This window comes from Leptinotarsa decemlineata, unplaced genomic scaffold (assembly GCF_025532065.1).
Source record: "Leptinotarsa decemlineata unplaced genomic scaffold, Ldec_3_MD MMD2_tig00026340_RagTag_RagTag, whole genome shotgun sequence".
Classification (NCBI taxonomy): Eukaryota; Metazoa; Arthropoda; class Insecta; order Coleoptera; family Chrysomelidae; genus Leptinotarsa; species Leptinotarsa decemlineata.
The window spans coordinates 8430976-8453684 of record NW_027412694.1 but is presented as its reverse complement, the minus strand read 5'-3'; the positions used below and the strand labels follow the sequence as shown (position 1 = coordinate 8453684).

The 22709-nt window shown below is 33.9% G+C and overlaps 1 protein-coding gene across 1 annotated transcript in view; it reads right to left on the bottom strand.

Annotated features, from left to right (window-relative positions):
• LOC111510012 (uncharacterized) overlaps window positions 1-22709 on the bottom strand; it is an 88764-nt gene that overhangs the window by 41740 nt on the left and 24315 nt on the right. The window contains exons 6-12 of the mRNA XM_074183584.1: window positions 18176-18638; window positions 13630-13859; window positions 9880-10043; window positions 8572-8778; window positions 6793-6928; window positions 6311-6657; window positions 4406-4706 (exon numbers count right to left, since the gene is read on the bottom strand). Of these exons, the coding sequence (XP_074039685.1) occupies window positions 4406-4706; window positions 6311-6657; window positions 6793-6928; window positions 8572-8778; window positions 9880-10043; window positions 13630-13859; window positions 18176-18638 (1848 nt within the window). The remainder of the gene's footprint in view (window positions 1-4405; window positions 4707-6310; window positions 6658-6792; window positions 6929-8571; window positions 8779-9879; window positions 10044-13629; window positions 13860-18175; window positions 18639-22709) is intronic.

Genomic DNA, 22709 nt, shown 5'->3' with positions numbered 1-22709 from the left:
TAAATACATGTAGGTACTTAGTTTTAGACCAAATTACTTCCCAAAAATGGTCTTTTATTATCATCTATGTCTGTAATTTTTAATTTACTTCAATTATTAAGTTTAATAATCCTAAGATTTGCCTACGCCCATGGACGACAACGAAATTCAGGCAAATTTTATGACACTTCATGATTTATTACTCTACACTCTTTTGAAATAGACTATAATAAAAATTCGATAAAAGTTGGAATACAAAGTTTTTTGATGGATAACAATTTGTATTCTGAAGATTACTATACCAAAATCCAACTACTTGAAGTTTTACAGACAAAAAAATTTGAAACAGTGTATACCCTTGAGAGTATTGCTGAAAAGTTTGGACACACCATACTGAGACTTTCCCCCCTATTCATGTGTTTTCAATCCCATCGAGTTCGTTTGGGAAAATTGAAACAAGGCATCAAGCTTAAAAATAATTTTCCAAAACTCGATATATCAGAAGCTTTCGAGGAAAGTCAGTGAAGTGTTTTTGAAGCGATCGACTATATATATACAGTGTTACCATTGAAGTGCGCACCATATGGGAAACTTTTTTTTTCGAAAAGTTTCAGTGAAGTTTAACTTCGGCACTTGTTTGTGCTTTAAATTTAACTTGAAATGATGCGGCCAACTGCGACCCACTGACGTTCAGAGATTGTCAAATTCAACTTTTTTTTTGAAAAAAAATTGGAAAAGTTCATTTCTAGATCGAATTTAACAAAAAGTTACTTGAAAAAGTTGTGTCTACGGCAATTTTATATCCAAATGTCAAATTTTATGCAAATGGGATAAAGTTAACGTTTTGCTTATTTTTGACAGATATCACCTTTATTTTAAAAAACAAGTTCGGTTAATTGTCATCAATTCATGTATACATAACAAACTCATCATGGAGTTTAACTTTTCTGATAAAGTTTTACTCATACGGACATTTTTAGAGGGAAATTAAAAATGTGCTATAAAAATTCTAACATGACTGGTGCAAAGTTTCAATCACTTCGCTATTTTCTTAAACAAATGTCAGTACCTTCAATTTTGAAAAAGCAGATACAACTCAAAAACTGCAATAAGTATTGATGAAATTACTAGAGTTGAAATTACATTAAAATTTCAATATTCAATATTTACAGATTATTTATAAACACTAACTAGGGCGGTAAGGATGCCTAATCACGTTGAATAAAATTTTTAAGTAGGTCAAGTTGTTGATTTACTTGTCAAATTCTTAACAGTTATTGTTGTAATAACGTTGTCTCTTCAGGAAAGAATAGAAATAATTTTAATATGTGGTGAGAATACACCATACCAGCATGTAGCTAACATTTTTAATGAACGGCATCCAGGAAAAAATGTTCAACATACTACTGTGTCAAGGATAATGTCGAAATGCAGAGAAACAGGATCCGTAGCAATCAAGTAAATATGATGAGGAGGCCCAACTTAACATTTGCTTAAAAGTTATTGAAAACGGGCAAACGAGCATAACCGATATTATAAAAAATGCCGATTACAAGATTTTGGCCTTACAAGCCAAAATTTATTAACACATTGAAAGAACGAGATTTTGATGTCCGTTTGGGGTTTTCATTCTGGTTTCAAGGAAAGAGAGAGAAGAAAATGTAAAGTTTCCGTATAAAATTTCATGAACAGTTGAGGCAAAGTTCTCTTCAAATGGAACGGTAAGTTCTCAAAATTGTCGATGGTGTGCCCAAGAAAATCCCAATTTCACAGTTGAATGTGGTGATCAGTATTCCTTTATAACTAATGTATGGTGTGGGATACTTAACGACCAAATAATTGGGCCATTTTTCTTTAGGGAAAATTTATCATCCGTCGATTATCTCAACCTTTCAAATAATGAGGTTAGTGGAGTTTTAGATAATATGCTTTCAAATATTAAATACGACCTATGGTATCAGCTTGATGGTGCACCAATACATCACACGGTTGCTGTAAAACAGTCCTTCCACGTAACTGGGAACATTATTGGCCACCTAGATCACCCGACTTGACGCCCTTAGACTTTTTTTGTGGGGTTACCCGAAACAAAAAGTGTACCGAAGTAGACCATTTACTGACATACAACATCTGGAAAATACCATTGGCGAGTGCTGTGCAAATATAAATCCCCGATTTATTAAAAATGCAGTTACAGATGTCAGTAGAAGGACCATAATTTGTATTGAACGTGGAGAACGACTTACCGAAATGTAGGCTATAAGTGTTTGACAACCTCATTTAGATCAATAAGTAATTTTTTGTACCCATTTGTATTTTCTATAATATTATTGTTGTTTAAAATTTATAATAATAATAATAGTTCTATCGAAATTATTTGAATTTTTTTTAGTTGCCTCTGCTTTTTCGAAATCAAAGGTTTGTTTGTGAAAATCGCCAAGTGATTGAAACTTTGCACCAGTCATGTTAACATTTTTATAGCAAAATTTTAATTTCTCTCTAAAAATGTCCGTAAAAGTAGAAATGTATCAGAAAAGTTGAACTACATGATGAGTTTGTTATGTATACATGAATTGATGACAATTAACCGAACTTGTTTCTTAAAATAAAGGGGATATCTGTCAAAAATAAGCAAAACGTTAACTTCATCCTAATTGCATAAAATTTGGCATATGTATATAAAATTGGCGTAAACACAACTTTTTCAAGTAACTTTTTGTCAAATTCGAATTAGAAATGTACTTTTTCAATTTTTTTCAAAAAAAAAGTTGAATTTGACAAACACTGAACGTCAGTGGGTCGCAGTTGGCCGCATCATTTCAAGTTAAATTTAAAGCACAAACGAGTGCCGAAGTTAAACTTCATTGAAACTTTTCGAAAAAAAAGTTTCCCATATGGTGCGGACTTTAATGGTGACACTGTATAACTGTTGTAAGGTAGGTTGCACTATATCGTTTACTTGAATTATACCCAAATACTATTTCCAAACTACCCTAGTACGTTATTTATTCACTTTTCGAATGAAGAAGGTAATAAGAAAACGTTGCTAGCCAATATCATTCATGGATCAAGGCAACTCTTTTTACAATTGTTTTCGACGAAAATATTGAGTAAATCGAAAAATTGTACATAAATCACTATAGAGTAATCAAATAATATTTGCCTTCAATAAAAATGATGTTTTGCAACAAGTAACACAAGTAGAACTTTAGGGCCTTCCATAAGTGTCACTGAAATTGTCATAGAAACAGTTGAATCATAAGTAAAATTGCTAAATTTCAGACAAAATTCTATCAGCTCTTTGAAAATTTCTTTATTTATGGTGGTGAATTCATTGATTTCATTCCATTATTTTGAAATGAATTTAAGACGTCAGAACCGGTTTATTGAAATTACCAAATCTGATTTAGTTTAAACAATATCTCTTCATTTCAAAAAAATATTAGACGAAATGGACTCCCATTTAATTATTCGCATGCCTAGAAGCGTTTGCGTCATGCTTGACCTGACGTACGTAAACATGTTAAAAAATACCCAAGCTTTAGGCAATAATTTCAGGTATCTGGAATGATTATTAAAAATGATATTATTGAAGGCAAAAATGATTTATGGCATTTTGACATTCTTTGGCCAACATATTCAAATGAACAACTCTAAAAAACTATAATCTACTAGATGAGGACCGGTTTTGACAATTTTTTTTTGCAGAATATACCACATTCCATCACGAATGAATGATGATGTAAGCACAGATATTAAAATTCATGGTTCCTTCGGCAAAGAATTTGCCAACCTCTGACCTAAACACGACGAATAATTTTGTACTTTATTTTTACTTCATGTTTTTTGTCATCGCACTTTGATATATAATTGACTGATAGATCACTATCATTAAAAAATGAATATTGAATTGGGATTCCCAATTGAATGATATGATCAGTTAACTTTGCTAGTCAAAATATGTTCAAAAATAGTTTATCTTTCTCACCTCATGTTGGAAAATCATTGAAAAACATTTTGAAAATGAATAATTCAAACAAAAGTTTGCTGGATGTTGTCTATGAAAACATATCTCCTAATATTATATCACACATAGTTTTCGACCAGAATAAAAACAGTGATCATCCAAATCAAACATACAGCTGGTCAAATATAGAAAAAGCTTTTTAAATTTTGATATGGTTCTTTCAACTGGATGTGGAGAACGTGTAAAATATGAGAATTCTCAAGTCTCAATAAGTGTACATCCTATAAATATATTTTAAAAGACAAAACTACAGGGAAATCCTTAAGACGCTCTAAAAGAGCGGTGCCTGTGCGAAAGAAGCGATTCATGTTGGATGTAACACAATAGATTTTTCAAACGGTAAAATCTGCCCAGGCACCTGTATAATGAATGACAAATTTTTGCTAAGATAGATCTTACCTTGGTTTACCTCCTCGAATTCAAGTTTGAACTTATTCAAACCGAAAGAAAATTCGTTTTTAACGTTATCCAAAGTGATACTTCCATCATCAAGTTTATTTAGGTCTCCTTCCAATTTACTCTCAGTGAAAAATGATTTCACATTTCCTGTTACATCACTTTTTTCTACTGACGGTTTTGTTTCACTTTTAGCGTCTCCTGAACCGTCTACTTCAGATTTAACCTCAGGCTTTGGTTCAGTTTCAGGTTCTGCCTCTTTTGCCAACAACTCGACCATGCTCTGAACGTACAATGCATCTCCCTTCAGGAAAAAGATATTGACTTTACATACTGTCACATAAACTGTATTATATGATGGAATTGGCTGATACTTGATGAAATCCATAACTATATTCATTTTTTACTTTTCAGTTTCATATGCTATGAAAGCGTGTTCCTAAGTTTTTTCGAACTATATTTATTTTTCCCTTTTTAGTCGTATTTAATGTCAAAAATGTTTTTTTTTAAGTTCTAGTCACTAGTATTATAAATCTTTAACAGATGGTGCACGAATGTAAAATTCCTCTGAAACAACGTAATAAAGTTGAGGTCTTAAATTCTAAGTCTCCAACAGAGGGCAGACAGTTCTAAAATATGTTTCGAAGTAAAGAGATTTTTTGAAATATTTAAGTAACTGAATTTTTTAGGTTTATAATTTACGATAGGTCACGTTTTCATTGTTGAAATCCATATTCTGGTTTGCTTTCAAATAAACGAATTAGATTTTGAAATGTATCTTTCGTTTCGTTCAAAACTTTTTTCTGTACTATATCACGGGTAATTGGAAATATTTAAATATCTAAATATTTCATAAGCAGTAAAAAATTTCGCTAACACTTATAATTCTTAAAATCCATTTTTCATTTTAGTTTTCTTTCAAACAACCCATCAAAAAGGTTACGCAGCGCCCTCTATTTGCGAATAGATCCACAAATATCAAGGAGGTTACGTACAGCGCCATTTGCTCGCGAATAGATCAAGCAGGTTAAGAACATCGCCATCTGCCCGCGAATATATCAAGCAATAATAATTTTCTTTTCAACAACCTACCAAGGAGGTTACGCAGCGACGTCTGCTCGCGAATAGATTAGGAAATATCAAGGAGGTTACAAGTAAACAAACACACATACTTACATACATATAGGTAAAGCTGATATAAAGCGTGTAAAAAGACACTTTATTGTGAGATTTTCACCAAACAGTTTTACAAAAACGCAACACGTGTTTCGTCATACAATGGCTTTTTCTGGTGTGCTTTTACTAATTAATTCTATATATTCAATGCTCAATATACCTTATTTTACAATTTGAAGTACCTCCATTCGAATTACCTTATTTTTACCTATATTCGTAATGAATTAAATTACCTGAGCTTATGTCCCAGTTTGCACATCTGAAAAAATATTTAGTAACGGGGAGGTATTCAATTCTAATTGATCATTCAGTGAATTACCTGAGTTCTTGAATCTATTGATTTCTGAGCATTTTAGAAGATTGAGTTTCAAACTCTTCTCTTCTAAATTTAACACGTCGTATTCATTATTGAACTCATGTCCTTCTGCTAGAAGATGGTTTATTGCATCTTGAATTTGGGTAGAGCTGGCCAGGCTTGCTTTTGTAGGGTTGCCCGGGGGTGGAGAGATAGGGGTTGGAAATAACAAAATCGAATGATAATTCAGAAGAGAATTTCGAACTGTTCAAACATTCTGCTGGAATGTTTTTCCAATGATTTTATAGAATTTACACATTATTTTTTGGAAGCGCTGTATGTTAGTCTTTATCTACTCAATAATTGGGTTACATTATAGTGAATAACTCTAGCAATTTTTCACCTTTTGAAACTTATCAAAAAAAGTGTCCACTCACCTTATTTAAAATTTCATCTAAATCCTGCTTGGTCCAATCACTAGCGGGTTTCAACTTATTGAATGCAAGAGCAGCAAGGCACATTGGAATTGTTTGTTTACCACCATTGACGTCATATTTTGTCGAAATTTCGCTGTAAAGGGATCTCAGGATGGAACAACGGTCATTTACTCTTTTGTAATTTTTCAAAGGCGGACGATACAAGTCACCATCGGCGGTTTCCAAGAATGTTACAGTAATTTTGTTGATATTATAAATGCTTTCTTTGCCAGGACCCAAGTTAGCAACTAAAGTATTCAATAGATCGTCCAAGAATGTAGTTCTAAGGATGCAGGCCATTCCAAAATCTGAAACTCATACTGATAAATAATTAAAGATAATACAAATGTTTCAAGATAGGTAATTGGTGATATTTGTAATAGAATTTTCTCTCAATAACATATTACTCTTCATAACGTCCTATATCTTTCAATGATTTTTACCTGTTGCAAGGCCCATTTCATCTCTACTATGGCTGTCGAAATAATAAAAGACGTTATCTTTCTTCCATACCGCAATAGATATATCACGACATGTAATTATTCCTGAATCATTGTCGTTGAAATATATTTGAACTCCCTGAAAATGTTCACATTTGAAAATTCTATATTGTTTATTATTGTTTAAACAACACTTCCAAAATACAAATCGTGAAATTATTAAACAACAACAAAAATTAATTGACGCTTCGGGGCGACTTCATTGATTCTAGTGGCGCATTTGCTTGTTCAGCTGCAGGAAAACCCGGAAAAACCTGCAGCACCACATCATCTGAAAATCTTAATCTGCCAATGTCCTCTCTCTCATGAAACAAAATAAAGGGTGTCTCCAGAGGCTCCAGTATATTCAATACTTCGCCAAAACACTTAGTGACACGACTATCTTCAAACTTAAACCAGTCCGTTTCGTCTTTGATCAATGCGTAATAATGACCAGATTCAACGCCAGAACCACAGTGAATAATGACTGCATGGAAAATTATAATAGTGGTGTGCTAGATTGAAGTGTTCATTTATTTCGAACTTTCGTAACAGTTTGGTGCTTCCGTCCGAGGTTGAGTCATGTTTGAAGATCATCAGTGTTACTATTAGATTGACTGGTGCCTCAGCTATACTTGTTTTCTTATAACAGTCAGTTGGTTTGGCGCATGTTTGGAAATACAGTCGATCATCACTTGTTAAAGAATCCATTTTCATATTATTTAATAATAAGCTTTGCACGGACTGGTTATTAGTCATATTAGGAAAAGCTAGTTGAAGTTCAATAGCATATCAATACCAGCAAATCCATTGAGGGGATAGTTAAAAACCAACAATCTGGATTTCTTCGAGGTCGGTCCACTATTGAGTAAGTTCAGAATATCATTCGCTCTAGATCCAAGATACTCCATCAAAAAGTACGGAGCGAGTTAGAAATAATATCTCCCCAGTTCTCATCTTGATGAAGTGATCTCGTGAATCAATTTTTCGCTATTGTTTTGATATTTTTATTTGTTACAAAATTTATTGCAAGTCTAAACTCTGGTGAAAGTATATAGAACGTTTTTTCAAATGGATTTAATCTCCAGCGATTCAAATCCAATGTGAAACGCTACTTTCGCACAGGCACCGCTCTCAGAGCACCTTTAAGATCTTTCTGCAGTACTTGTGTTTTGTCCTTGAAAAAATAAAAAAAGAAATAGTATTACAATAGATCATGGAATATGCCTATTGGGAAAACCACTTTCAAAAACGCTACCTCACAAGTGGGGTGAAAGCGTGTGTATATTAAGAAGAACACAACTTTTTCAACTTATTGAACTAAAAATGGCAAATTTTGAAAAGAAAAAGTGCAATATATAATTGAATTTTTGAAAACTGAAGACGGAAGCAAATTTTGGCCTCCAAGATGTTCAAGTATCTATAAAATTATCAGCTTTTTTTCAATTATCAAAAACAAAAAAGCACTGAAAAGCAGCATAGTCCACTTTGTGAATAATCTTTCGAATTCATGAAGTACTTCAGATCTGTCAACCCCCCTGATCGACAGATCTGAAGATATTCCCATCAGAAATTTCTAACTGAAGGTAAGGTAAAAAAAATTGATCCCCTGTTGGATTCATGGAACTTTGTGCAATATCTCGAAGAACAACAATTGTGATTATCAATGGATATATCATTCATTTTATAAAACATGTACAATGAATATCAGAACGAGTTTAGTACAGTAAAGTGATTGGTTACTTTTTTCAGGCTTATGTCGTTTTCATCGTAACTAGGGTTGATTTTTCCAGTGATGTCGCAATCTTCGATCTCAAACAAGGCTTGCATATTGGACAACTTGAATTTTTTATTCAATTCAGTAAGCATGAGCATCTTATCTTCAAAAGAGCCAATTTCCTTGAGCTTCTCGACAGATTCCATATAAAACTGATCTCCCAAATCAAGGACCTGAAAAAATTATTCAAGATTGATATAATTAACTGGTATTCGCTCTTTTTATCGGGTATACTTCATTAATTTGTCGGTGAAGATTGTGGCTGAAATCAGTGGAAGTACTTTCAAATTTCGACTAGTACAAAAATGAGGGTCTTGAGATTATGATTTCGAAAAATTCTCATTATTTTTTTCCACACCAAAAATGTTGAACAATGTTCATTCAAAATAGAACACAACAGAAGAAAACTCTTGGAATTAATATGGAACCAAGGTGGTTGCTTTACTCGGTAAGAATATTTCGATTCGAAGAAAACACTCAAACTACCCACTGACGCACACTTTTACAACGCACATCTCAACAATATACAGCAACAAGTAGCCAATCATCTGAACAGATATCTCGGCCACATCTCTCTTGAGCCCAATTACTCACCCAGATCCCCAGATGCCTACTCAGATCCCCATCCTCTGACAACCACTGAAAAAACTTTCTCATACCATCATTTCTCACCTCAGCCACATTCCGAACACCTGCCCCAAACACGAATACTTTTCCACCGCCTGGAAACAGGCAAACACCATAATGATCCACAAACTGACCAATGACCATAAGAACCTTGAATACTTCAGACCTATTAGTTTCCTCACGAATTTCGAACGATTTCCTTTTCCATAATAACATAAATTTCAATACACCAACATGGTTCTCGACCCGAACAATCTACTCGAAACGCTCTTATTATGGCACAAAAAATTTCAATATTTTGAGTAGTGGTCCATATATTGTATCGTATCAGATATGATTAGTTTCATTTCTCACTCCTCAGATCATTCATTTATTGAATGACCTTGATAATTATATTATACTGATTGCTTCCCCTTCACCCATGAATACTTTGGAGGAAGCTGATTGATATTGAGCTGGTTGATGATTATAAAATCAACATTGAACTAAAAAGAAATGAGTGTTTTCCACTTTTCCGTCATTCAGACCCTACTGTAGAATACTCCAACATTGTTCTGATATTTCAAACGAAAAAATTTCAAGTGAATTTTCAAGTGAATTAAAATGGGGAGCTTGCAAATCTGAAAAAACGCAAATAACAGAGGTACCTTATCAACTGTTGCACTGGACCACTCTTTCAGAGGTTGTAATTCTTTCATCGCCAGAACTACCAGACAAGTCGCAGGACTCTGTAAATTCCTTGAATCGTTTCCAAACTTTTTATCATTTTGACTAATAGTACCTCTGAGGATCCAAACATCTTGAAGTATTCCTGAAAACATAAAAATACAATACACTACTCATTGCAAATAAGGCAGTTGTATGAGATAATGCTCTCCATGTACACAAAAACAAATTTCAAATAATACAGTCCTCGATATAATCGATAATTCGATTGTTCTGTTCTTGAGATGATGTTACACACCCAGGCTTTCACCTCTTTTATGTTTTGTTCAATAATTTGAATCGTTTCTTCAGTCTTCTTGGTCATGAAAAATAATAACTGTCCCGTAAAATTCCAATATCATAGTATATATCCAGGACAAATTTCAATTACATTTATCAGTACATTCTCAAGTTGATAAATTTCACTCTCAATTCAATCGAACCATGTTTTTAATTAATTCCATTATATTATTTGAAATCAGACACCTCTCGAAGCAAGAGCATAATTATTTATATTGTTTGAACAATATGTATGAAAATTTACTTTGGCGTGCCACTTTATTCAATAAAATCAACTGAACTGCATCAACTGTAGATACAGCTAATGACTCCATCTGAGATGACATGCCCGATACTGGGCGAGGGTTTTACTTCAACACTCTGTGCGGCATTAGCTGAGTGGGTTGTTTGTTTTTCCATTGGGTATCTGCCACATGTACCTACAAAGTCGTAGGTCCACATGAGAGGTCAGAGGTAAGGTGTTTTTCACCTGAACTCGAACATGTCATATGCACCTCTCCGGAATATGTTTATTATTCTGACTCCCACCCCAGAGTATGTGGAGTTGTCTCCAGACTTTGTCTGCAGGTGGCGCAATGAGCATCCTACTGAATCAACTGCAGATAGCTGAAATCAATTTCTGCCTTTCTAAATTGCGACGAAACTTCCGTTTGTCCTTCTGGCAAACATCAGTTCAAAGGGTAAGGGAGCCAGGCTTCAACCTGTCTGAAATCAAGACGACGTGCATTCATTGCGACGAATCTTCCAAATTGAAGACGTTGCACAGGTGCCTGATGGTTTTACTTCAGCATTCTGCGCCCCATTAGGTGCGCAGAATGCTGAAGTATACATACATACATATATATATATATATATATATATATATATATATATATATATATATATATATATATATATATATATATATATATATATATATATACAGAAGTTAATATCGGGCATAGCACTCATGAAAGTGGCAAACCATAGACACGTGTTTCGGGCTTTTGAGTGCTATGTCCGATATTAACTTCTGTTTATATATCAAGACACTCAATAACTTTCATATTTATATATATATATATATATATATATATATATATATATATATATATATATATATATATACAGGATGTTGTCTATTTATCATTTTGGCTATTTTTAACTTTTCGTAATACCCATTTAAAAAAAAAAATGGGTGAATAAATATATATATATATATATATATATATATATATATATATATATATATATATATATATATATATATATATATAAAGTGGATAAACTTAGCGCCGGTACTGACGATGCCCAATAGGCTGAAACAGCTGTATACCGGTGGCTCTTAAATTGAAATCAATATGGGAATGATCAAAGAGTACTTATCTATTTATTTTTTGATTTTCATGGAATTATTTTCCAGCAGCTTGACTGCATTAACCTTTCTAGATTTTATATATATATATATATATATATATATATATATATATATATATATATATATATATATATATATATACAGTGCTATTCCCAAAGTATGCATCATATGTGAAACTTATGTATTAAGGGTTTTTCAACAAAAAATTATTTTTTTTGTGCATCCCCTTAAACTGAACATGCACCAACACATGTAATTTACGAGGAGCCTTCAAATGTTTGATTTCGATTTGAGACAGGAGTAAAGTACTCTTATTTTGAAATATCTTGGAAAATGTTATTCAGAAAAGTTGTTCAGCATTGAAATATACATCTAGATTTGAAGTCATGGCTATCTAAGTGAAGTTTTACTTTTTTACCATTTTTTTTGGAATGGGGACTACGATAAATGAAAATTTGCTGAAATAGACAGCATGCTGTATTCGACCGTTTATTTCAAAAGCCTGCAATATTACGAATCACACAACTATGGTGTTAACCACGGTCAATGTTTTTGAGAAGTAAAATAATCTTCAAAGTTTTTGGTGCAAAGTTATTTTCATTTTTTGTTAACACCGAAAATTACTCAAAATTATGCAGTATTGTAACTTATTATTCAATGAAGTCAAATCACAAAACATTAAAATGAAATAGGTAGGTATTTCGGAACAAATTCATTGATTTTCTAGAGATTATTTTGGAGAATTATTTTGGACAAGAAAATCTTCAGAAAATCAATGAGTTCCGAAATACCTACCTATTTTATTTTAATGTTGTGTGATTTCATTTAATTGAATATCAAGTTCTTGTCACAATAGAGTATAATTTTGAGTAATTTTCGGTGTTAACAAAAAATAAAAATAACTTTGCACCAAAAACTTTGAAAATGATTTTAATCTTGAAAAAAATTACCCATGGCTAACACCATAGTTGTGTGATTCGTAATATTACAGGCTTTCAAAATGGACTGTCGTATACAGGATGTTGTCTATTTATCATTTTGGCTATTTTTAACTTTTCGTAAGTAATTTTCGGTGTTAACAAAAAATAAAAATAACTTTGCACCAAAAACTTTGAAAATGATTTTAATCTTGAAAAAAATTACCCATGGCTAACACCATAGTTGTGTGATTCGTAATATTACAGGCTTTCAAAATGGACTGTCGTATACAGGATGTTGTCTATTTATCATTTTGGCTATTTTTAACTTTTCGTAATACCCATTTTAAAAAAAAATGGGTGAATAAATATATATATATATATATATATATATATATATATATATATATATATATATATATATATATATATATATATATATATATATATATATATATATATATATATATAAAGTGGATAAACTTAGCGCCTGGAGAAATGTACGGTAAAATAGATTAACAGGGTCTCTCAGTCAAAAAATCAAAAATCAAACTCTGCTTTACTTAGCCAAGCTTTCGCTTCTAATGGAAAGATTCTTCAGGGCCTATAATTTAATGAGTTGTAAATATTTTCGCCATTGAATAACAAGTACCAATCATACTTGTTGTTGATTGATACTCTTTCTTTAGAGTCAAAAATTATGAAATCATCATACCCATTGAAAAATTACATTTATGTGAAGGTATGACATTTGTCAAACCCACAAAAAAATCCTTTACATGTATAACTTTCTCGTCGATTTATATGTTCAATTTATTGTTTTTCGCTCATTTTTACCGTAAGTATGATTTGTAATGTTAGTCAATGGCGAAAATATTCACATCTCATTAAATTATAGGCCCTGAAGAAGCTTCCCATGAGGTCGTTCAAAAGTCAAACCCAAAACGCTTTCTCAAAGTAAGCTTGTTACGTCATGTGAGGGAGGTCAAGATCGTTCAAGATTGAAAGTGGTGGGGGAATGTTCCGAAGTCGGCTCAAACCAACTACTCGTCTGAAATCTCAGTCATTTCATTTATAATTGAGTAACTGCAGAACTAATATTTCTACTTGTAACTCACCTTTGAAGTTATACCAAGGATCGGGAACATCTACATAATTTTCTATCTGAACTTTACTCAGATAGAATGTATCTGACCTTTGCGGCTTGTCGACGTTGTTCATATACACATCTACGAGATCGTGGAGGCTGGTGAACCACATGACACAAGCTTTACCGGGTAGTAAATCCATGTGTACCATATTAGAACCATAGACGGTTTTCTCAGAAATCGCTCTGCCAAACGCATCTCTGATAACAAAAGATATTTATTTTTATAATTTTGAAACATTGAAAACTCTATGAGATTGAAAATCAGACACTTTTCCAATTCAACTATGATGGTAATCTAATTTCTGATAGATCTGAATATCAAAATCGAATTGCAAAGTACTTATTTACATAATTTCACTTTAGTGATCTTTCGAGTATATAGTTCATGCAGATCTGAATATTTTTGTTGGGTAAAACATCTAGAAATAACATTTTCATTATTCGATTTGTTTTTTTACCTAGCTTTGTTTCACAGAAATAAATTAAAACTACTTTATTGCATATATATCAATCGCACAATAATTGATTTTCCCATTGCTATGTGAATGGACATGAAGTAGATACTTTTGAAATTAGGTGTTTGTGCAAAAATGTATATGGACACGTGGAAAAAAAATTCAACACTTTTTTTTATTTTAGCAATAACCAGCTAGACGCCCCGGCTTCGCACGTGGTCTATCATACCAACGACCTGTTTAAATTCTCCAACAAAAACTTTTTTTACGACGTCATGAAACAACAATGTGTTGTCCAAAAAGGTGGGCTGACGTAAGCACCCCACGTGACTAGGTGGTCTGTCTCGTTGACTGGTTATATGTTTGAATTATTTATGTCCACAGAAAATTCAAATCTCCCGCCACGATATTCTGAGATGCAAAAGCGTGCGCTCTGATTAGATGGCGAGCTGTGTGACAATTTGAGGACACTACGTGACAATTTGGTAAACTCTGATTGGTTCACTGCTGGGTGACACGACACCACGTAAAAATTTCGTTGACTGGGTGGTCTCTTTACTTCGCGAGCTGGCAGGCAAGCTGGCTAATGAGATGACGTCACTGTCTCGCTGAACCGACGTATATTCAGTACCGTAGTACGTGTACGTGATCTATAAAAGAATGCACAATGTATTCAAGGTACTTGATTGGATAAGAATTGATGCTGTATTACTTAAAATCGCTTCGTAAATAAGCATACATAGGGTTAGACAGCGGAATGCGACTTTGTTTTGTACTATGAAGTGATGAAATAGAATATAAACCAGTTATGAAACTTTAGGCGCGGTGCACACTGGAGAAACGTGTTTCATGAAACTGGTTTCATGTAATGGGTTTCACAAAAACCGTTTCATTGGAACTTGCACACAGACGCAACGGTTTTCTATCACTTTCGTGATAGAAAACCGTTGCCTAAAGATTCCAAGCCGAGTTACTTGACGACGTTTCTATTGTTAGTATCCACAATCGTCTTCGGGTGATGACTGGACTAATTCCTCCAAAAGATGACTATACTTTCACTTGGCTCCTCTTTCCGCTTCAGCGTTAGATAACCGTTTGGCGGTTGTACACTGCGAGGCTCCTACTGTCTTTCAGCCAAAGTCTGTTCCACCATCGCGTTGGAGTAGCCATTCCGTTGAACATAATTTTTTGATGATGTCTAGTTCCTTCTCGAGATCTTCCTTCGTATTACAAAGACGAAAAGCACGGTCTAATAGAGTCTTGATGATCTAATGGAGTCTTGATGACTCCTCTTTTGGTCCATTGATGGTGGTTGGATTTGTGGTTCAGATACTGTCCCGTGTGAGTGGGTTTTCGGTATAAAGATGTTTCCCACCAATATGTCTAAGAATTGCAATTCCTTCTCTATTGTGAAGGTGATATAAGGTCTTACACTGTTGATGTGTTTCAGAAAGGCGTCTAGTTCAGTATTACCCTAATCATTTTATATAATCTTAGAATATGGAAGGTCGAGCTAATAAAATTTAAACTATATGTGTTTGTTATGAGTAACAAGAGGCTTCTTTCCATGAAATTATATTTGGAATTTTCAATTCCACTGGCGTCGCAGAGGGTAACTTGACTTATATCAATGGTAGAAATCATTGAACGCCACTGTTTAATATTATTTTGAATAGCTACACTTCATCGTAGTTTGGTAGATATGCGAATTAAGCATGACTTGAGTTCAAAAATGAACAAACTCTGAAATGAAAATATGTTTGGATAGTAGCTGGAAGAGGTATTCAAACTGTTGGTTAATTTATATTTCATTTGGAAAACAGGATAGGTCATAATGAAAAATGATCAAAATGAGAACTTCGAATTGCAATACAAGCATCAATTCTTCTCCTCATCGAGTGCCGCACACGTTCAAAATTTTCTGGGGTGTTGCATATTACATTAGAATTATGCGAATGTATATTTCCCAAGTCGTTTTCCAGAGAGTTCCAGTATGGAGATCTAGATGGCCACGACCTATCCACTGGCGAGCAAAAGCATCAGAAGGATATTCCCAAGCGATTACACTGAACTGAGCAGGTACTCCATCGTGCATAAACCACTTATTTTGCCTTATTAGCAAACATACATTCTCTTACAATTCTGGCAATGTGTCTTCTAGAAATGGTATGTATATACGTCACACCATCGAGTCGACGAGGAAGAAAATGAAATCGTGTGAGATGATCACTGAATATTCTCGCCCAGACGTTCAACCGAAAATTCCTACTGAAATCCACTATCGTTACTACAGTTTCGTCTTTTATGGACATTTTAAACTAAGTGGCGTCTCATTAAAGATAGTTACAAATAAAAGTGGTGAAATAACATATAAAGCTTCATTTCTCATTTTTCATGATGATTTTCCACCACGTAGTAATGGTTACATCAAACAATTAATTAAACAAATATGATTATGTAAACTGATATAACAAATAGTTCTATACCTATGATGTACTGTTTGGAACCTTTGGTGTATTAATGAATATTACTGGAGTTTTTTCCCAACACCAAATCTTTATTTTTACACCTCGACACGTGTTTCGATCACCAAGTGATCATCTTCAAGAGGAAGAATTCTTTCTCTTGGGAAAAAACTCCAATAATATTTAAATAGTTCTATTTTGAATTTTTCGGTGTTTTCGGGAAATTGTTCAACGTTATTCATTAAATGCAAGTATTCCTTTGTAGAATATAGATTTTCTGGAACAAGCAGATTTGAGAATTATCAACCTGTCTTGTTTAATGACCATCTAAATTTCTATGTTCTATGAATGTCATCGTAGAATGTTCTTTATTTTTTATTAAACCATTTTCGGTCGAAAATATACTCTGCATAATAAAATTATTTTATACAATTCATCTTCTCAAAATTTCAAAAAAATTAAAAATGAATGTTTATTCAAGTCTTAGGGGACAGAAAAAAAGTCAGAGTAATCATTTTTTTTTCAACCTCAGACTGAAGAACGAGTTCAACGTATGCAAAAAAATGAACAAATGTAACAATCAGTATAATTATGATAATTATCTTTATTAGTCCATAGGAGAATAATATTTATAACAGGAATAAAAACACACTTTTGAAAACGTATCCAATAAAACAAGTTATCTCAAAATTTCGATAAAATTCATTATGGTCTTCAGGGAAAATCTACAAAACAAGGTTGGCCATGTCAACAAAGATGTGAAATTTATAAAAATAATGCATGTCAGTACAATCAGACAAGTCACTGATTTAAAATAGCTTGATTCCTCACTTAAACACAATGATTACATGAAAATTATTGATAAAACATCGGAATGCCTTTAAGTATAAGATCATATTCTCAGTACCAAGAAAAGAGAAGGACAAGTAACATGACAATGATAAATAAGAGAAAGGCACAAAAAGAAATGATGTATTTCAAATCAAATTTGCAAGGACACCAATTATTCCCCAAATAATTTAGGGTGGCCTTTTCTTTTATAGCAAACTTCACAACAAACTAGAAGAACTGACGTTTTCAGACTCTATATACGATCTTCAATTGCTTCAGTACTTGTTGTTTTACGCGGCCAAGATTCATTAAATTCTGCAGTATTATTTCAGCCGTTTATTTTCCCAGTATATTTTTGGCATCGCAATTTCTATACTTTTCCGAAGATATAATATAATTTTATTCACAAAAGATAAATACAAATACAGATACAAATAAGTTATAATATATATGTTCCAGAAATACGATTTGTTTTATTTTGCTGTTATTATTAGGAAATATCCTCATACCCATGTAGAAAAACCAACAAAGAAAACAAAGAAAACGTGTTCACAAACAACACAGTAACTCCCATCCTTCACCGATAATCCGCATCTGTCACAGGCTTGACCGATGTCTGTGCATTTTTTAACAGTCGACCGATGATACGCGGATATTGAGAATAATAAGCACTGACTATCGGTCTTTGGTGAAATGGTTTTAAATGACAAAACTGGAAGTATTATATAAAAGATGGCTATGACACCGGTGCATTTGTACCAACCTTTCATTTGGATCCATCATAAAAAATTTTTTGTCTTCCACCCATACAGCTAATTTGAGAGGTCCCAAAATAACGCAACTTTCGTTATCCACTAAAAATTTTTCAAGTGCTGGAAACAAATCAAGAACATCGTACTCTTGAGATTGTAATTTGCCTACGACAGCATAATCTTCTATGACTGGGGAGAACATCTTTCCTTCATACTCGGTTTTCCGCTGAAAATTCGACAGCTTCAAGCTTTGCGTTCTCGGGATGGTTATCATTGCATCTCGGTATAACGAGTCTCCATATCTGAGAATAGTGTTCAGTATTTTAGGCACCCAAACTTTGGATTTGTAAAATCGTAGCATTATTAGAGCAGATATGGCATTTCCCATGCTCTGGCGACCTTGATACTTGGAAAAACTTGGGTCTGTTTGACATGTGGATGCTCGTAGAATCCCTATTTTTCCTGGAACCACATCTGAAATATGTTTATTGGTAATTGAAACTTTCCATTTCAGGCCACATCTTCAATAGTTGATGGTAGACTATTACTGTTCCTCAAAACAATCAATTAAACAGGTATTATACATCAACAACAATACTTTCACTACCTGGAAAGTGAATATGCGATAGCATTCTTTATATTACTGCTGATTACTCAGTAGGAAAAAATGTAAAGTTATATATGAGTCGAACACACTATGTAGGTATGCTAGAATGAGGAATTCTATATTCCATAGAGGTTTCTTTTATAAAAGGCAATTTTTTGGCAAGCAAATCAATCAATCTTACAAGAAATTATCGGTTGTTATATTTACATAGATTCATTCATATTATGCACGCATTTCCCAGTGTTACTTGTTCAAATGATCATTACTTTAATTTTTTTCTTCTTTCTTATTTTCAGTTACATTCCGTTAGTTTCGACCAAAATATGTTATTGTTACAAGTAAATATTTTCATTCATGTATATTAGGATTCTGATATGAATGTATGGATCATTATTCGAAAGAATAATCGAAACGAAAATAATTCATAACCATGTGCGATGAATGCAATTTTGATTAGTGTGATGATTTTTTCACCAAAACCATAATACATGCAGCATCAGAGAACGTTGTTATTGATAACTCTGAAAATGAAGATTTTTCACTGAAAAAAGGCTCCCATAAATTTTCAAGACATTTTCAAATAATATACTTTTCATCTTCACACAAAATGTTTCATATAAAGCCAGACATTTCAATCATTCATTTAATAAAATTCAGATAGAAAATGTTCTATTCTGGAAAGTGGATCGAAGCAACTATAATATCTGATATAAAACATGTATAGCCATGACCTGTAGGTTACTAGAAAAAACTATAAATAATCGCGTGAATTAGTTCTTGGGAGATGAAATATGTTCCTTACACCAATGCTGCTTCAGTAAACACAGACAAATATCGAATAATTCAGTGAACCTGCAAACATTCATCCACGAAGTCCTTGCAAATAAGCAAAATACTATTGCTTTTTTGTTTGATATAAATGAGGCCTATACACGACCTGCAGGGATTGTTTTGTGAACAAATTGAGTACATGTAGTATTTCTATGAGTTTTGGTGGAAAAATTTTACGAAGGAAAAGTTTCAGAGTCAATGAAATACTATCCAATAAAAAACTGAAAGGAAAGAAAACCAAGTGCATACTTTTCTTCAAAAATATGCAGCTTTCCATACATCGTTAGAGTTATACGACAAGAACATTCTATCAATGCAATAAATACGGTATTTGGGAATGATTCTAGACAAAACGCTGAACTGGACTACTTTCTAAATGGGGATCTAATAGTATAACCCTTACATTACTTTACCGAATTCTAGTGAGATCCAACCTTGATATTGACCTATAATTTTCACTGCAGCAAGTGAATCGTCGCAAAAAATGATTGGTTTACGCAAAACGAGGCTCTCAGGTTGGTACTTCGTGGACCACTACCTAAGGACGTCTGTATAGTCGATCTCTGGTGAACCATCATTACCGAACAAAAAACCAGTTGAGTTTTCCATATGTATCTGAAATTTACTAGGATACAATCTCCAAACATACATCAACACTATTTTAAAACACTTCAGAAATTACTTTCCAGACTATCTTCGCAGTTCAGTAATCTCACTCTGGTCATCACCCTACTTCAATGTAATATGCACAGGAGCAAATTCAATAATAACACCACCTGATTGTTATTTTTCTATAGTTTTTCCATTCACCCACATCTACAAGGGCGCTTCAATCAATCGAAGGAGTCGCAGTAGTTTTCCTGGCCCCAAACTCATCACCCGCATTTAAGTTTTTCCGAATTTGCAGCCTGTATAGCTAGGAACTCTTTATATTTCAATCAGCAGTTAGATTCATCAACATGAAAACATGAAAAAGACCTTGATATTGACATATTCTCTGAACTCCTTACACAGTTTTCAACATGCATTGGCTTGGGATATGGGGGTTGAGCAAACCGGCCATCGGATGTCTGTTTCCAATTAGCTCCGCTGGATACGGGAATGACAGAATCACTTGTGGTTCTGTTATTGCCTAACTCAATTGGCATCCAACGACGGGTTAACCCTAAGGTTTGTGTATCCATGCCGAGGGGCATGAATACAAACACACACACATCGAGCCTATCAGCTGTCTCTACGGAACCTTCGAGATACCGGGCGCCCTCTCGTCGTGGCATCGCCTTGTCACGGTAATGCGGGGCATTGCCGTGATTGACCTTCTTTTCCTAGCTACTCGTGGGACTTTTATGGACAAAGTAAACTTGAAAATTATTTCTGTCGCTGAGTCTACAGAGGAGATGGATGCCTAGCTTACGACTCCGACGGACCTCCCTGTAAATTCAAATTAGGAGCTAGAGCTTCTCAACTCTCCAACTCCTGATACAATAACTGAACCTTGAAAACGGTTTGGTGGTGCAGCCAGGAAACGACTGAGTCGTCTCCCCAAGAGCGGGGTACCTAATGAAACCACCTTGCACCAAATTCTTGAGCGGCGTACGCAGAATCTGTCCCATCAGCAGGTCAGTAAAGTGATGACTCACCAAAACCAGAGGCGAAAAACCCTGCACGGTTGAATCTAAAGCATACTCAGGTGTAGCTGACGTGCAAAAAGCCTCATATGGGAAGGCTGTCGCTGGTATCAGGGCGGGAATGTTGCACATAGACTATCCGACTACCTCATTAACGATGAAACAGCAAAGCATATACTTTGTGCCTGCCTCGCTGGGGACCGAATCAGGTTTTTAGAGTTCGGCAGAGCCCTACTCTTACCATATGACCTGAAAGACCACTCATCATACAAATTAATCGGCTTCGTTAAAAATCTGGGTTCATTTGGTCAAATGTGAATAGGTGTGAGCCCTAATAAACCCTTGCGGGTTGTGGTGGAGGGTCGAATAGACCCACTCATGTTGGACCTAACCTAACCTAGCTTTCAACAAACATATTCAGACAACCAATTTATCAGGTCCATCTATCGAAATACATGTATAATCGAAGACGATTCCTACGATATAAAATATATTTGGGGTCCCTCTCATGAATCAAGCATTTCTGTACAAGTCGGTGTACTATGTCCTGGCGACTTAGAAATTTTCATAAAACGATTCAAAATTTTTGGTCACTTGAATTACTAATTATGAACTCGAAGATGACGTGAAACATCAGTTATTGATGAACACATCTGCATACTGGACATACAAGATACACAGGAAAAAAGAAAAAGAAATGTGTGATATGTGTGAACTCAAAATAAAGTACACGGTTGGGATCAACCTGTATCGCGACAAAACCTAATGCACGAATCACTGATTGTGTCTGTATTCAAAAACTGATATATTTTTAAAAGTTCGTGTTGGTGTCGAGAGTGAAGAAATCTATTTTACCATCATCTCTTGAGTTTCATTCATTTCTATTCATTGTAACACGGTTTTGAAAAGTGTATCTATAATATTTTGAAAAAAATTCGATCATGAAACTTACTCAAACATCACATAAAATGGTAATTTGAAAATTTCAGTGAGAATATATTTCACATACCACCCATTCAACTATTTTCCTCTCTACATGGAATATGTATATGTGAAAATTCAGAAAATTCAATTACAATAATTGTCCAATATATAAACAGCTCTCTTCAAACTCTCTTCAAGCTACAACTGAACAGTCTTAAGAAAAATGTTGCACGCAAACAACATTTCCGTCATAAACCTGTTGAACAGATAGGTTTTCATTAGAACGGGGTTCCATTCTAACGAAATCCAAACTTGGTGAATGTCTGGCTATGTAGTTTTTAGGGAAACGATATGTCTTTCACTAATTGTATTGGCTTTCACCACAACACTTTCTCCGTTCCACCACTAGAGCGACACGATAAGGAAGGTTGCACTTGCATCTTCATACATCCTACTCTATGACAGACTATAACTGAGATAGTGGAAGCTCCACACTCAATTGTTTATTTATAATAATAATAATAATAATTCTTTATTCTCCAGAAGGACAATACA